The 18614-nt window shown below is 35.9% G+C and overlaps 1 protein-coding gene across 1 annotated transcript; it reads left to right on the forward strand.

The window, feature by feature from the left end:
* The first annotated feature begins 17999 nt into the window (after window positions 1-17999).
* On the forward strand, window positions 18000-18191 carry LOC122241893 (keratin-associated protein 19-4-like). The gene has a single exon (XM_042998317.1). The coding sequence runs from the start codon at window positions 18000-18002 to the stop codon at window positions 18189-18191; it is 192 nt and encodes a 63-aa protein (XP_042854251.1).
* The last annotated feature ends 423 nt before the right edge of the window (window positions 18192-18614 follow it).

Raw genomic sequence — 18614 nt, forward strand, 5'->3', positions numbered from 1 at the left:
CTCCGCAAGTGCCAGCCAGCTCACTGGAGTGAGTGAATAGGAGGGGCTCGCTCAGCCTGAGCTCCAATGGGAAACCCATCACAGGTGTGTGATGTCACCCATATTGACCGCACTGATGCTGCCTTCCATAGTGTAGTGATGAAGGACCTGGAAGTCTAAATAGTGAATTGAAATACTAACCCTGCTAACTGCTGTATTAACAAGCTAACTCCTATCATCTTTTGGAGACTTTAGATGATGCTTTTTTTAAAAAAATACCCAATTACAGATCTGCGTTCCAGAAACAACTTTATTTCTAAGTGCTAGCTCCCATTTCTAAAGTGTTCTTTAGCAATAAGAAGTCTTTATGTTTAAACGCTTTTTGATTTTCAGTATCACCATGAAGTAAAAATTAAAAACGAAGGTAGAAAACTTGAGCGTTTAGCTTCAACAACAACAGAAGCCCAAATGGTTGTTGTATCTCCACACCGTATTCTACTTTGCTCTGTACATTCCACTTTCCCCATTCTTGGAGATGGAAAAGGGGGTTAGAAACTTGAACACGTGAGATGACATAGAGCAGAGAGGCTGACGCCCCTCCTTCCTGGTTGCCACAGCATTTAGAAACTGAACCCACAATTTCAGGAAAACGACTCAAGCAGTTGAGAGTCTGGTCTGGTCTGTGTTTCTCACTGATGAGGACGTTTTCCGAGGAAACACAAAATGCTCTTTGGGCTCACCGACCTCTGTCGTTTCTGGAGAGAAATGCATCTGAGATGATACTGCTACCTGATATCCCCAAGTGTAAGTCTGGGAGTCATCTGAGAAGAGAGGCTCACCAATGAGCGGCCGAATGCTTTGTGCCCCGTGTGTCTCATATTTTGAACGTCCATATCATCTACGACACTGCGATTCCCCTCTTGCGAACGTGTCCAAGGGAGAAGAGTGAACATGCCCACCAACATAAATGTTAAAGGACATTCATGGTAGTGCTATCACACAGCAGTGATGAGGGATGAAGCACTTTTTCCCTCAGTAATGTGGGTGCGTTCCACAGACATATAACTGAACTAAAGACGCCATACAGAAAAGTGTACCTACTGTATGATTATATTAAAGATATGTAATATATTAATGAATAATATAATGTTTAATGGCAAATAAAATAATTAATAAATATATGAAATACACGTAAATATATTTTAAGGAAAGGTCGAAAGAAAAGTATATCATATTGAAGCTCAGAACCCATCCTTTCTCTCCTGTTACTATCCTCTTATCCTTTACCCTTCAGTCCAGATCTTCCTCAATTGGTGATCAGCCTGATTGGTTTGTGGTTTATATTTCTTTCCCATGCCCAAATAATCTGATAAATGTACATTTTCTTATCTATCTTTGTATTTTTTTTTTTACACAAAAGACACACCTTGCTTTTTTCTTTTTTTCACTTAACAGTGTTTCCTGGAAATCATTCTGGGCCCATTTCAAGACACGGTCTTTCTTCATTAGAAGTTTTTAAAGTTTCAAGTTGTGTAATGCTCCATTTTGGGCATAGACGCAACCGCCCTTTTTTGTGGGCACTTGGGTTTCATCATTGTTTGTAATTACAAACAATGGTGCGATGAACACCCTTGTCCACATTATATTTACATTGCTATCTTCAGGGTAAATTCCTTAAGAGGCACCTGCGGATTCACAAATTGATGCATTTGAAGTTACTGCCAATTTCTTTTACATATTAGTTTTCTAGTGCTGCTCTAATGAATTCCTACAATCTTGGTAGCTGAAACAATGCATATTCATTATCTTACAGCTCTAGAGGTCAGCCAGCAAGCACACACTGGCTAGGGTTGCATTGCTTTCTGTGGGCTGTCCGGGAGAATGTATTTCCTTGTCTTCTCTAGTTTCTATAGACTGCCTGCCTTTTGTGGCCCATGTCCCCTTCCTCCCTCTTTAAAGCCAGCAATGAACATGGAGTCCTCCTCATGCTGTTATCCCTCTGGTTCTCTGCAGCAGAGAAAGGTTCTGTTTTTAAGGACTACTGTGATAACATTGGACCCACCTAAATACCTATAGTAATCTCACCTCACATTCCATAACCGACGTGACGTCTGCCTACTTTCTTTGGCCGTGTGAAGTAACGTTTTACAGATTATGGAACTAGAATATGGACATTTTTCTGGGGGGGGAGGGGAGAAGGCATTATTTTCCCTACCACATACTGCACCTAGTTTTCACCAATTTACACTACCATCAGGAATGTACAAGAATGACTATTTCTCCACCAAAAGAATGCAGTCACGTATTTTAAATTTTTGCCGTGGTCTGCGAGGTCGAGCCCCGCGTCGGGCTCTGTGCTGACAGCTCAGAGCCTGGAGCCTGTTTCGGATTCTGTGTCTCCCTCTCTCTCTGACCCTCCCCTGTTCATGCTGTCTTTCCCTGTCTCAAAAATAAAATAAACATTAAAAAAAAAAAAAAAGCCTTTCCCTATTACCAGATTGTGTAGGAATTCACTCATGTGCTTTGCTAGTGCTATATGGTTCTTTTATGTGCCTTTGACTCACAGAGATGGAATGAGTTGCTTCTGTGTTCTGAGGAGATATGGATCTACATTGTCTTTTATGGGTTTATAAGTTCCTATCTAGTTTCCCAAATATTATTTGTTATAAAGTATATTTTACCCACCTTATCAATACACTAAGTTTTCTTTTCTTTTTTTTTTAATATGAAATTTATTGTCAAATTGGTTTCCATACATCCCCCAGTGCTCATCCCAACAGGTGCCCTCCTCCATACCCATCACCCACCCTCCCCTCCCTCCCACCCCCCATCAACCCTCAGTTTGTTCTCAGTTTTTAAGAGTCTCTTGTGGTTTGGCTCCCTCCCTCTCTAGCTTTTTTTTTTCTCCCTCCCCACCCCCCCCCACCCCCCCCTCCCCGCCATGGTCTTCTGTTGAGTTTCTCAGGATCCACATAAGAGTGAAAATATGGTATCTTTCTCTGTATGACTTATTTCACTTAGCACAACACTCTCCAGTTCCATCCACGTTGCTACAAAAGGCCAGATTTCATTCTTTCTCATTGTAAAGTTGTATTCCATTGAATACACTAAGTTTTCATAGTATTTTGCTCTCTCTCCAGATTCTTAATTTTATTTCTTGTATCTTTTAATTCATGAACCAGTACCAAATGGTGTTCATTAGAGTATATATTACTGTTTAATATCTGGTAGGGCTACAATTTTTTCACAGCCTTTTAAAATTAATATTTTCCTGGCTATGTTCATCTGTTTATTTTGCCACATGAAGTTTAGTATCAATTTATCTATCTCCATTAAAATAAACTTGTAAATATTTTTTTCTTAATGTTTATTTTTGAGATAGAGAGACAGACAGACAGAGCGCGAGTGGAGGAGGTGCAGAGAGAGAGGGAGACACAGAATCCAAAGTAGGCTCCAGGCTGCGAGCTGTCAGCACAGAGCCGATGCAGGGCTCGAAGTCACGAGCCGTGAGATCATGACCTGAGCCGAAGTCAGATGCTTAACTGACTGAGCCACCCAGACGCCCCTTAACTTGTAAATATTTTTATTGAGATTAAATGAAGTTTATAAATTAACTTGAGGAAACATTGCATTGTCATGTTATTGAATTATTCATTCCATGAAGAGAGGATTTTTTCCCACTTATTCTAGTCTACTTTGAAGTCTTTTGGGATTTAAAACACCTAATATAGATTTTGCATATTTTTTTGCTAAGTATATTTTCAAGTATTTTATATTCTTTGTTACTTTTGTAAATAGAGATTTTTTTTATCACGATATCATTTACTTTTTCATGTACATGAAAAGTATTGATTGTTTGTGGTAATTTTATATTGTGCTGCTTAATGAATTATTTTAGTTTTTGGATTGGTTTTATCATTGATTCTCAAGAGTTTCCAGGTATGCTATTATGTTGCCTTCAAGTAGAGATAGTTTCATTTCTTTTTACCTTTTTTCTTTTTTTGTTTATTTATTTTTGTCAGAGAGAGAGAGAGAGACAGAGCATGAGCAAGGGAGGGGCAGAGAGAGAGGGGGACACAGAATCTGAAGCAGGCTCCAGGCTCTGAGCTGTCAGCACAGAGCCCGACATGGGGTTTGAACTCACAGACCACGAGATCATGACCTGAGCTGAAGTCAGACGCTCAACCAACTGAGCCACCCATGCGCCCCTATCTTTTTTTCTAATTTTTGCTCCTTTATTGAGCTGGGCTCTTGCCAAGCTGCATTAGCCAATATCTCCAGAACAAGATTTAATAGTGAATATACTGGGCATTTGTGTCTTTCTCCTGATCTTTATGGAAATGTCTCTAAAGTTTCACAATTAATGAAGATGCTGACTTTAAAACAATCTTACTATATTAAGAAATAATCCATCAATTCCTATTTTCTTAAGTACTTTTATTAGGAATGAGTGTTGAAATTCGTCAAAAGTTACTCAGCATTTATGGTAATAGTAATATGATTTTTCTTCTTGAATTTGTTAACATGATGCATTATATTAATAAAGGTCCTTAGAAGGAGATCACTTATATTCTTAAGTTAATGCCATCTCCCCATAATGTATTATTTTTTTATTATGGTTTTAGACTCAATTGTCTAGTATTTTAAGCATTTTTGCATACATCCTTGTAAGTAATACTGGTCTGTAATTTGCTTTTTGTGTGTGTGATATCTTTAGTGAGTTTCGATAAATGTTTTTGCTTTATAAAAAGTGTTTGGAATCTTCATTCACTTTCAGTGCTCTGGAACAAGTTATGTATGTTGCATAAACACTATGTCTTTGGATTTTTGGTAGAATAACCTTTGAAATAATGGGACTTGCGGCTTTTGCGGGGGGTATATGTTTGCTTTCCTTCTCGTTTTCTTCTCAAAAGTTAGTCTTGGAGCACGTGGGTGGCCCAGTTGGTTAACCATCTGACTCTTGACTTTGGCTCACGGCATGATCTCACAGTTGTGAGATTGAACCCTGCTCGTGGGCCTCTGTGCCGACAGCACAGATCCTTCTTGAAATTCTCTTTCTCCCTTTCTCTCTGTCCCTCTCCTGCTCACACTCACTCTCAAAATAAATAAGTAAATATTTTTAAAAAGTAGTACTAATATTTCTACTTCTAATGGGTTCAATTGTAGTAAATCTTTTTTCCTACAAAAAAAGACTATGCAACCCATCCAGGTTTTCAAATTTATTTGCATAGAAATTTATAAAGTAGACTCTCTATATATTTATACTCACATTTGTGTTTATTATATATTTATAGTGTATATATTTACGTATTATTTAGTTAAATTTAGTTACAATTTTCTTCTTCTTCTTTTTAAAAATTAAGTTAGTTGGTAGTTTTTCTATTTTGTTGTATTCAGTAACCATGATTTTACATGATTATTGTATTGTTTCCTGTCTTTTTTTTTGCTTTGATAATTATCTTTTGTTATAATTCCTTAATTATACCTTCTCTTAGTTTACTTGTTTGTACTCCTCAATTTTAAATTGGAAACTTAATGCAATTATTGTATTCTTGTATTTTACTGATGTATGCGCTTATAATGAAATCTTCCTCAATCTTTGTAATTTATACCGCATATTATGATATGTACTATTTTCACTATACTTATCTCCATTTAAAAATTACATAATCTGGAGGTGCCTGGGTGGCTAAGTTGGTTTTTGGCTCAGGACGTGATCTCACAGTTTGTAAAATCTAGCCCTGCGTTGGGCTGTGTGCTGACATTTGGGATTCTCTTTCTCTCTGCCCCTCCCCTGCTTGTGCTCTCTCTTTCTCTCTCTTAAAATAAATACATAAACTTTACAAATTATGTCATCTGTTTTCTATTTCTTCTTTCACTCATGAGTTCATAGTTTTTTGTTTGTTTTAACTTCTAGGTGGAAGGGCTCATCAGGTCTTTATTTAATTTTTATTAACTGCATGTTGCACTGCACCATTAGAGGAGTTTTTTTGTAACATCTTTCATGGAACTTCCTGATGCTTTCTTCATGATATAAAATAATAAAATATCGCAATGTTCCTTATATGCTTGAGAATAAGTTTTATTTTGCATTATCAAAATGTAAAGTCATATACAATTTTAAAGGAGTCAGTATGGCTCATCAATATGTTTTGGTCCTCCATACTCTTACTTGAATTTTTCCATTTTATGTCTTGTTCTGAGGTTGGTGTGTTATATGCCTCCATACATCTCTAGTATACTTTGCTTTGTAAAGGGGGTGGCTGTGTTATTTCATCCCCAAAATAACTGTTATTTCTTCCTCGTGTTAACCTTCATCGTGAAGATGGCCTCCTTTGGTGTGTTTTACCATTTGGTTAGATTGTGCTTTAACGTCAGAGCCACAACCAGTGCCATCTCATTCTTCCCACTTATCTGCTATACCTTTGCCTATACATTAAAGAATTGACCATCTATTTTGTAGGACAGTTTTAGATTTGCCAAAAAAAAACCATTGTGAAAATAACACAGAGGATTCCCATAAATCCCATACCTAATTTTTCCTAATATTAACATCTTACATTAGCATGGTATATTCATTATAACTAATGAATCTATATTGACACATTATTACCAACTAAAGCCTATACTTTATTCAGATTTCCTTAATTTTTTATATAGTGTGCTTTTTCTGTTCTAAGATACTGTCCAGGGTACCATATTGCTTTTGGTCATCAGAGCTCTTTAATTTCTTCTTGACTTTCTCAGATTTGTTCTAGCCCCAAAGGCCCTGAAAGTTTCTAGGAGTACTTGTCAGGTATTCCGTAAATGTCTCTTAATTGGGATATGCCCAATATTTTTCTCCTGATTAAACTGGAATTATGTTTTTTTGGAGGAAGATCACAGGGGTAAAATGCCATTTTCATCACATCATATTAAGGATATATACTATCAACATATCTTTTTCACCATTGATATTGACCTTGATCAACTGGCTGAGGTAATGTTTGCCAAACTTCTCTCCTGCAAGAAATATATTTAGTAATATTCACTTAAGATTTATTTATGTCTTTTCATCTTGATAATTCAATTATTTTTATTGCTGAATACACTCTATAGATATACTGCAGTTGTTTAGCCGATCACTTAGTGAAGGACATTGCTTCCAGTTGATAAAAATTGTGAATAAAACTGCCATAAATATTGACATGTAGATTTTGGGTGGGTACAAATTTTCAAATCATTTGGGTAAATATCAAGGAGAACAACTGCTGTATCTTAAGATACAATTATTTTTAGCTTTTTAAGACAGTGCCAAACTGTTTTCCAAAGTGGCTGAACCATTTAGTCTTCTCACCAGCAATGAATGAGAGTTCTTGACATTTGGACCTTTGCCAACAATTGGAATTGTAAGTTTGTGGGATTTTATCCATTTTAATAAGTACATAAGTACCTAGTTGTGTCTCATCATTAGTTTACATATAATTCTATTATTAAACTTTCTTGATCACTTGGCTTTAAATATTTTTCTTGAAAACAGTTGATTCTTGGGACACTTGGGTGGCTCAGTTGGTTAAACATGTCCGACTCTGGATCTCATCTCCCTCTCTCTGCCCCTCCCTTGCCTGCACTCTCTCTCTCTCTCTCTCCCTGTCTCTCAAAATAAATAAATAAACTTAAAGCACAAATATTTGATTCTTCGTGATCTCAAATCATATTTTATTTTAGTAAAGTTAAGCTTCTTAATATTTATTAAGTTGCTGTGAGGTTCAGTGTCACTCTGGAAAAATATTTTATAATTACTATTATATTGTTATGTTTGCTCTGATTCTTTCTCTATATATTGTGTTTTGTTTACTCAATATTTTATACACTTCTTTTGATATTTAGAAATGCTTTGATGACTTTTTTAGTGGTTATTTAGTTGTTAATTATGTATTTTTCATGAAAAAGTCCTTAGCCCCTCATTTTCTGCTTTCAACTTTTACTATCTGATTTGCCAGCTTTGAATGATAACATTGGATGATAAACATTTTCTTATTGAAACCTTCAGTATCTGATTTTTTTTAAGTTTATTTACTTCTTGAGAGTGAGAGAAAGGGAGAGTGTGGGGGGGGGCGGGGACAGAGAGAGAGGGAGAGAGAGAATCCCAAGCAGGTTCCACACTGTCAGTGCAGAGGCCCACATGGGGCTTGAACTCATGAACTGTGAGATCATGACCTGAGCTGAAGTCAAGAGTCAGGCACTTAACCTACTGAGCCACCCAGGTGCCCCGCTGTCTCATTTGTCAGCTTGAATGATAAATATCTTATTTAACTATCACATAACTTTTTCTACCCTTTCCCCTCCCCTCTTTTTTATTTATAGTTGTATTAGTTTTACTTTTTCATACCATATAGTGTTTACATACTCTTTTACTCATTTCCATCCTTGGTTCAGTCTTAGATAAAAAAATTAAGTATATTAAATTTTCAAAATCAGTCGTTTGCAAAGTTTCCTCAGATATCTCTCTTGGATCCTTGGCTGATCCATCAAAGAAGGCTTAAGAGTCCAATATTCTCCAGGTTCTTGCACAGTTAAAATTTTCCTTTCTATCACCAGTATATTTGAAGGACTGAATGATTAGATACAACATCTTTGGTTCAAATTTTATTTTCCTGAGGTTTCTGAAAATGTTGCAAAATTATTGGTTTGATTTGTAAGTTGCCTTGAAGAAGTCTGACAAGCATCTAATTCTTTTATCACTGTAAGTTATTTGATCTTTTCCTGGATGCCCTGAAGGTTTTTTCTTTATCTATAAAATCAATTTTTTTTATGTGTTAAAAAATATATAACTAGGCGTCCCTGGGTGGCTCAGTTCATTCAGCGTCCAACTCTTGATTTTGGCTTAGATCATGATCCCAGGGTAGTGGGATTGAGCCCCACATTGGGCTTCTCACTGGGCATGGACCAGCTTAAGATTCTCTCTCTTCCCCTCTGCTGCCCCCCCCCCCCAACTTGCACTCTCTCTCTCTTTCTAAAATAGAAACAAATAAAAAAATAAATAAAATATACATAACTGAAATTTACCAGTTTAATAATTTTTAAGTGTACAGTTTGGTGTCATTAAATACAATCCTGTTGGTCTGCAACCACCACCACTATCCATCTCTAGAATTTTTAACTAGACTATCTTGAAGTTTTTCATTGTGGGTCATTTTTCCAGGTAATAAATGGCTATAACATATGTACATTGAGAGCTTTTCTTTTAATTTGGCATTTTTCTTGGAGTATAATTTTGAATATTATGCTGTTCCATTTTTTTCCTTTCTCACAAACTCTACTTACATGTAAGTTGACTTCCTGTCTCTCGTTTTACCCACTTTCTCTCTGACTCCTTTTATTTCATTTTTAGCGACATATTCATTAACCTTGATCATTTTTCTGCTTTTTCTTAATTCCTTATTTTTTTCCCCTGTTTTTCAGGGAGGGGCAGAGAGAAATGGAGACAGAGAATCCCAAGCTGACAGCACAGAGCCTGACACAGTCCTTGATCCCACAGAACTGTGAGATCATGACCTGAGCCAAAATCAAGAGTTGGATGCTTAAAGGACTGAGCCATGCAGGCACCCACCATCTTTTGTTTTCATTTAAATCCATACTTCTTTAGGCATCTTGGAACTTTCTTTTCATTCTGAAATTATTTTGTCTTTTTCTTTTACTTGTTTTCTCAGTTTTTCAGCAAATTTTATTTTTTCCTATCGTTAGTACATATAATTTTTTCATATAAAGTATTTTGTTAAAAATTTCTTCTGCCTTTTTGTTTATATTTGTGAGTGGGGGGTGGAGAAGTTTTAAGCTGAATGTTTTAATAATAATTGTTTTATTGGTTTTGTTTTATACTTTGTATAGATGAAGATTCTTTACCCATTCATCAGTTGATGGACACTTAGGCTCTTTCCATAATTTGGCTATTGTTGAATTGTGGTTTATATACACAATGGAATACTACGTGGCAGTGAGAAAGAATGAAATATGGCCTTTTGTAGCAATGTGGATGGAACTGGAGAGTGTTATGCTAAGTGAAATAAGTCATACACAGAAAGACAGATACCATATGTTTTCACTCTTATGTAGATCCTGAGAAACTTAACAGAAGACCATGGGGGAGGGGAAGGGAAAAAAAAAGTAAGAGAGGGAGGGAGCCAAACCATAAGAGACTCTTAAAAACTGAGAACAATCTGAGGGTTGATGGGGGGTGGGAAGGTGGGGCAGGTGGGTGATGGGTATTGAGGAGGGCACCTGTTGGGATGAGCACTGGGTGTTGTATGGAAACCAATCTGACAATAAATTTCATATTAAAAAAAAAAGATTCTTGCACCTCTGTATTTGTAGATAAGGCTGGTAAAGTTCATTATGATATTCCTAGTGTAGGCGTGTCCTCTCGTTTTGGTGTATCAAGTATTGTTAATGAATTGCATCACCTTATTTGGAAGGCAGTTGGTAGTTATCCCTCAGTCTTTTTCTTTTCTCTGTTAGGATTCTCTATTTTCTCCTCACACTTTGTTTTCCTCATTGTTCTCTCCCGGCTTAAATTATTCTTTCCAAATCCATTGCCTTTCCAAAACTGACTGGTACTCTATTTCTGCATTCTTAAGCAGTTCTGCGCAGTTTGACTTTATCTGCTATTTTTTTAGTTTTCACTTAAATTCCAGTTAGTTAACATACAGTGCAATACTAGTTTCACGTGCACCATATAGTGATTCAACACTTTCACACCACACCCAGGGCTCATTGTGACAAATGCACCCCTTAATCCCCATCACCTATTTTACCCATCCCCCCATCCAACTCCCCTCTGGTAGCCGTCAGTTTTTCCTTACATTTCAGAGTCTGTTTCTTGGTTTGCTTCTCTTTCCTTTTTCCCTTTGGCTTGTTTGTTTTGTTTCTTAAATTCTACGTATGGGTGAAACCCTATGGTATTTGTTTTGCTCTGACTGCCTTATTTCATTTAGCATAATTTTTTTAAAAACAGTATGTCTCCTTAGGGAGAAGGTTTTCTTTTTCTTGGGGGATTTTTGTTATTGTTGATCAGTCTTTGGTATTCTGTTTCTCTGTTGACATTGCTTTGTTCTTTACAAAGAGTTAGGAGGAAAATTCAAGAAATGTCTCCACTGGAAATGGATGCTTCTTCTGTCCACTTCTTTTTCTAATTTGTACTTTATATAGTCCCCTCCATCTTGTAGTTATGTTGAAAGCATAGCATTTGTGTGATTTTATAATTTTCTTTTTGTAGCTCTGTGTATTTGTCAGGAGATACATTAGGAGACACGGACCTCCGGAATTGTTATTTCACCCACCCAGTAAATCTAAGAGGCTAATGATAAACAGAAACATTTCCAGAATTTTTGTTTAATTTAAATTTATTTCACTTAATAGAGTAGAAGAATATAAACACATGTAAACACATTGACGTAAATAAAACTTGGTGTTCAGGGTATTGACCACAGAAGAATGGAAAACCCATAGATTCAAAAAAGCGTGGATTGTACATAATTTGTTTCTGTGGATCTATTCATTTCATAATTTATGCATTCAGCTAACAATATATTACCTACTCTATTCCATCCACAAAAGTTATAAAATGTGATTATAATAAACGTTCTTGCCCTGAAGGAGTAGATAGTATAGTGGAAAAGATAGTAAACAAATTAATTAGTGTACTAAAATCTGATGAAATGCTAAGATAGAGCATTTTGTTTAGGGCATATGGCAGCACTCTCAAGCATTTTCTAAGTCAGACAGAAGTAGAAATAACTTGTGATGTCTTTGAAGTTTTCTTGGAGAAGGTTACACTTGACCTATATTTTGAAGGATGAGTTGGAATAAGGTCGGTAAAGAAGTACCAAAAAGCATGTAGTAGGTCAACATCATTGTTACATATGGCATAAATGGAAGTATATGGTCAATTGTAAGTAAATAGGATAGAGAAAAAATAAGTTTAGTGATAAAAAACCTTGTTTTTGAATTTAAGAGTTTAATCTTTCCTATAATGACTTAAAGGTATAAGGGCTAAAAAATGAAACGATCAAATTTTTTTTTTTTTAATATTCATTTGGACTCTGTATGGAGAACAGATCAGATGAGGGCCCTTGCTTGGGGCAATGTGACCATTGGGGAAGCTATTATATTAATCCAGGAGAAAGTGATAGAGGATTAAATTAAATAATAACAAATAATATGAGTACTTATGAGTAATATTCAGGAAAAAAACACTTATGTGGTTCATTTGGTGATCAATTAAGTGCATAATGTTGATGGTCAGAGGTGCAGAAATATTCAGACCATATGAAAGAGGATTCCAAGATCACGTCTTGGCCATGCGGCTTGAGTAACTGGTAATCTGGAAAAACAGTTTTTTGAGGGAGAAATGAGCTTCCTACCAGACATGGAATCACAATGTAGTTCAAATGGGAGATATGCAATAAACAACAAGATTGATGGAGTTGAAGTTTAGAGGAACCCTTTGCAACTCATCAGTATAAGCATCGCAATTAAAAACATTTGACAAAATTCCATGGGAAAAGTGTATACATAGAATATGATGGAAAAGGGGCATTTAAAGTTAGTGAAGGAATACCATATTGGGAGAGGAAACTAATTGAAAATTTGTCACTGGAAACAAGGACGGAAAACCTGACAAAAAGAACCAATGGGTGGGGAGGGTAGCAATGCCAAATGCCAAGGAAAGTTTAAAAAACAAAACAATGAAGTAAGAAACCGAAGTTTCATCTCATTTGACTATCTGGAAATCACTAATGACTTGGCGACTATGCCCTGGCCACCATGGAGAAGAGATCACGGGTTTGGGGAAAGTCAGTAACTAAGACAATTGAATGCAAAAAAAAAAAAAAAAAAAGCAATCTGAGCTTATACAATTACAAGGCTACTGGAAACTATCAACCAGATTAGACCATTTTAATTGGAACACCAGCATGGCCTTTGAAGAGGCGATAATCACTTTTGATCTTGGAAACATTTGGTTTTTGGTACACAAACTCATTAAAAAATAACCATTAGTTAATAAAAGCCCTTTGAGAAGATTATGAACTCTCTTGTAAGTAAGAAAAGAAAAATTTGAATTAATTTTTAGACTTTAAATTATTCTGTCATATAGGAAGGAGACCATCTGCCCCTTGTTCACAACACCAGCTACTGAGGGTGTAAGAACGTTCTAGGAAGCTAGAGACATCCTGAGGAAAATCATCTTCAGCACCAAACCAAATCCCTAACCCCTGACGCAATGAGGATGAGCTGCCACGGCAGCTACTATGGTAGCCTGGGCTGTGGCTGTGGCTGGGGATGGGGCAGCTTCCGCAGACTGGGCCGTGGCTGTGGCTAAGGGAGGAGAAAGATATGTCTGCTGCCGCCCATCGTGTTTTGGAGGCTATGGCTCCACTGGCTTCCGCTAAAAGCCTACAGATCCTCAGTGTCATTCTGTCCCTATGCTGCTGCCCCTATGCTTCAGTGATGTGATCACTTTTCTTAAGGTAGAGAAAACATCTATCTATTGGCTACATGCTCCAAAAGGAATTAGTCGTTCCTATCTCTAGAAGAATCTGGAATCTTTCCATTGAATCATGATTTCACCCATTATTATTTAGTTACTAGTATCTGTTGTGATCTTGCGTAACTTGTACTTAATTTTTTTTTTTTAATACACGTATTTAACTGGCGTAGGGGATGCGGCTTTCTCAATTCATTTCAGTGTATTTCTAATGAGTTAATGAGATTTCAATCAGAATGCTACTCTTCTTTCTTCTGAATAGGTGTTTTGACTCAACGGTGTTTTGACTCAGTAAATAATTTGATTCAAGAAAGGTTCACTGCATGTCCCGATGTGCTGGGTAGTGTTCGAGGTCTTGAGGACGTGGGAGAACAAGATGAACAAAACCTTGATATGCTTTCATATATCTTACCTTTCATTTATTTTCAGTGGTTTTTGAATGTAATTTCATTTTTATAAAGTCATCCTAGAAGCTATTATTTTTATGACTTAAAAAATAACAAATTGCAAACTTCATTTCAATATACATGGTTTGTATTCTGCGGTTTATTATGGGACCATAAATCTATGGTGTAAAGAAAATATTTTTAAAGAAAACATTGAGCTGATACAAAATAAAATGTATAATAATATGTAAGCAACAAAAAATACTGCAAGTAATAGAAAAGCCCTGTACTCAACACTGAATTTTCAAATTTCTAATGCTTTTTATTTATTATAACCAGGTCAATTTTATATCCCAAAATAAATATATAAAAAGAAAATACATACATATATGTATACATACATACATATATATGAAAGTATACTTTGCTTCTTTGAGTAATTAATTTACTTAATTGACTTTTCTGTTTCCTGCCTGTAGAAAGAGGGTCTTGTTTTTTAAAAGACACTGTTTGTCTCCAAGTAAGCATAAAGTCTACCTGAATTAAAAATACCTGGAGTGCATTACCAATTTAGTTTCCTGGGGTATATACTCTGAGATAATTAGTTTTTAATAGGTTTGTTATAGGCCCCCAAACTTTTCGTTACTCAAAACTTTCCCTGGAAAATCACTGCTAGATGGTACTCAACGTCTCAACTATGTTAAAGCAAAATGCTTGATGTCCATTTCTATCTGTGCTCTCTTTTCAGCCAACAATGTTTGTTGTGGTAGCTTTTGGATGCTTTGCACTCTTCAGACCACATCATCTAGAAATCGGTACAATAATTCTATGCACTTGGAAGATCTGATCTGGGCGAGAGGTGACATGACAATTACATCAAAAGATGAAATAATAAACTGAAATTACACCATGTTCCTCTGGATAGTTCATGTTGTGTTTATTTCAAACAAGTTCTTGCGAATGATGGGAATGGTACTGTTTGGTTTATATCTTATTTTTTATTGTTTAGCTGTGTTTTCCTACATTATGGTCATTTGATAACCTTCTTAGAGGCATCGGCCTGGTTTTTAATTTTAACATACACACCCTTGCTGGGGAAACGGTTCCAGGAAATTTGCAAATCATTTAGTCTTAAAATTTTTAGTTTATAGGACTGAAAATAAAACTGACAAAAAAATTCATCAGTTATCAAGCAGATTTCCTGTTACAGCGAGTTATTATTTTTTCAAGTACAAAGATAAGGAAATTACCTTGAAGAAAATAAATAAGCCCCTCTCTAAAACTTTAGATGCTGAAGAATGTAAGCTGTGTTTTTTTTTTTCTTTTATTTTAATTACAGACATACCTTGGAGATATTGTGGTTTGGTTCCAGACCACTGCAAAAAGCAAATGTGGCAACCAAGTAAGTCAAAGGAGTTTTTTGGTTTCCCATATAAGTGTTATGTTTACATAATACTGTAGTCTATTAAGTGTGCAATTGTATCATGTCTTAAAAAATACATACCTTAATTAAAAAATACTTTATTGCTCGAAAATGCCAACCATCATCTGAGCTTTCCGTGGATCATAATCGCTGATCACAGATGACCATAACAAATACAATAATGATGAAAAGAATTTGAAATGCTCAAGAATTCTCAAATGTGACAGGGAGACACGAGGCGAATAATTTCTGTTGGAAAAATGGCTCTGATAAATTGCTGGACGCAGGGTTACCACAATCCTTCAATTTGTAAAAAATGCAGTTATCTGTGTAAGTTCAATAGAGTGAAGCACAATAAAATGAACTATGCCCATACCGGTTCAGTGTGTAAAACTGTTGTGAAATAAAATAGTCCCTTTTCCATTGAGAAAATTAAGATGGGTCTAAAATGAGTCATCCCATGCTTATTTGCTGGAATGGAGAACTGGGATCAGGCTTGTTAGTGCCCATCAGTGTTAGTGGCTGTGAATTGGTGGTAAGAACAAATAGTATCTCTCTCATTGTACTGACTTTGAGGTCAGGTTCTGTCTGTTCCCCTTGCATTGATACATTGCCCAATACAGACAGATGCTCAACGAATATTGGTCAGAAGAAAACACATCAATTTAGTAGAATTTTTTGATCCGAAGAGGTTATCGATTAGGACTGACTGGGACCTCCAATGACAGAATTGAAGTGCCAGCTGAAATTGGGCAAGGCATTGGCAATTCATTTCCAAATCCTCTTTAGAAACAAAATTGTATTTTAACTATTATATTTTGATTCTTAAAAGTTCATCTTTGATACGTTTCTTCCAGATGAACTGAAGTAGGAGTAAAGTGATAGGAGTCACGCTAACGTCTCATGTATTTGCTTATATATAACTTCGTGAAAATCTCCTAGCCTTTCAAAAATAGTCACAAAATTGCCTAACTCTACTTCTGAATGCAAAGTACACATAAAATGAAGAAAGCAACATTTTCCAGCAAAAGTTCAGAGTTGTCAATAGGACCAGAGGAAGATACGTATGTGAAAGTTCAAATTGCTAATTGCATGTAAATAAATCATTTTACAAGAGTCTTTTTGCTGTAGCTTATTCAGAAAAAATATATAACTATTAAAAAAAAAAGCAAACCAACAAAAAATCCAAATGTACTGAGTATAACTTTCAAATGAAATTGTGTTTCCTTTAACAATGCAAATCCTGATCTTTCGATTTCCTGGTAGGTCAAAGAGATTAGCTTTTTATCATACATGTATTTCACCTTAAGTTAAATCTATGTCTAAAAGTTCCTGCGGGAAATAATATAATTGGTGTCTTTTTAGGACTTTTCACATTAGAGGTTCAAAGGTTGAAGTTGCTTGAGGACTTGCTCACAGATATCTTAGATATATGAAGCTTTCTGATACTGACACTTTAAGGAATACCCTTTAAGGAATAATGAATATTTATTTCATTTATGAAATAATTGGTGCATAATTTAAATTCACAGTTAGTGGTTTGAGTGTAAAAATGATTCCTGTTGACTCATCAGCAATGACAGTGTTGTTTTGTGTTATCTTTTTAGTGCTAATGATTAATATCCATTGAATAATTTAGCTGCTTGTCTTGTAGATGTTTTTATTATAAAATAAATCTTGGAACTGTGGTCCTATCTGGAGACAACTAACAGAGGGAATCTAACTATTCCTAAAGACATTGAATCTTCATTGATTTCTTTCTTTCTTTCTTTCTTTCTTTTTTTTTTTTTTTTGACTCAAATAAATCCAACATGTTCTACATAAGTAGCACACAGTGGTAAAGGGACAAAGCATTCCTGTTACATTTTCCTAAAGAATCAAAACAAGAGTCCTGAGTTGGGGAGAGTTTTTTGTTTTGTTTTGTTTTTTAATCTTTTTTCTTTGCTGATGATTTTGGAAATTCAGGATCGAGTGCAAAATGAAAAAATTGTGTTGAATTCTCACGTGACTCCAGCCAGTCAGGTGTAAAATGAATGGACATTCAAGCTAAATTCACTGACAGGTCTTTGGGAATTATTTGATGGGTGAATTGTGAAAAAAGATCCCACAACTCATTTTACAAAAAGGATAGAAAATTCATGACAGCCAAACTTTTAAGCAACTCAATTTTTGTGAGAAAAAAATAAATTGTTCAAGATCTTAATGGAATAGAGTGCTTAAGACCTTGATTAGAATAGAGTGAATAAATGGCATATTTGGGGATTTTGAATAAGGATCATCAATATTTTTTCAGTCTTACTGGAAAATTAGCTATAATTTCCCATGATATTGGCTTCAATCAGTAAAGAATGTGTCCATTATTTTGAACAGAAATGAGACGCTATGATGTCTGGCTAGAGGATTTTATGGATGACGGTCATATCTCATGCATGGTCTTTGAAGGTACCACAATCATTGTCAACATGGGGAGTATTTCATTGGAATCTGTGCAAACTGTCTTAAATTAGAAAACAAAGAAATTAATGAGTCTGTTTTTCATGCTACTCAGGCCATGGAATGAGGATTATGCAAGTTTGTTTTTATTGCCACACCTATTTTGGAGGTATAAGAGTCCCTGGGCAGATGGCAACATTCATACTTGGGAAACACACCCAATTACCAAACAGAAACCCCAGCTCCTGACACTATGAGATACTACTACAGCAATGACTATGGTGGCCTGGGCTATAGATGTGGAGGCCTGGGTTATGGCTATGGCCTAGGCTGTGGCTGTGGTTGTGGTGGCTTTAGAGGCCTAGGGTGTGGCTGGGGAGGCCACAGATATGGCTGGTGCCGCCCATCGTGCTATGGAGGATATGGATTCTCCAGCTTTTATTGAAAAGGAAAAGACTGGTGTTTTGGGACTTTAGAACCCTACAATCACCCTACTGCTAATTCTTTCACGTCTTTGTATTTCCATCGGATTCCAGATGCTGCTCTGGCCATCTGGCCACGTGTACAGTGAAGACGATCAAAACTCACACTGGAGTCCAGAAATTAATCAACAACAGTCTTCATTCCATGAATTGACTGGGAATTTTACAGATTGGGTTGCCTGTGGCAACTCTGTGTTCAATTTTCAATAAAGTTATTTTCTTTGGATGACAAACTGGGCATAATTTCTTCTACATGATCTCGTATTGATGTTTGCCAATTTTGAAGTTACCAAATGGACCGATTATTCTGCTTTAGGAATATTCTTTCAGGGATCACCTTTTCAGAGGACTTTGTACTATATTGTTGTTCAAAGCATAATCTCTTC

This window comes from Panthera tigris, chromosome C2, assembly GCF_018350195.1.
Source record: "Panthera tigris isolate Pti1 chromosome C2, P.tigris_Pti1_mat1.1, whole genome shotgun sequence".
NCBI lineage: Eukaryota > Metazoa > Chordata > Mammalia > Carnivora > Felidae > Panthera > Panthera tigris.

Coding starts and splice junctions, on each gene's coding strand:
- LOC122241893 (XM_042998317.1), top strand. CDS start 18,000: ATGAGATACTACTACAGCAATGACTATGGTGGCCTGGGCTATAGATGT.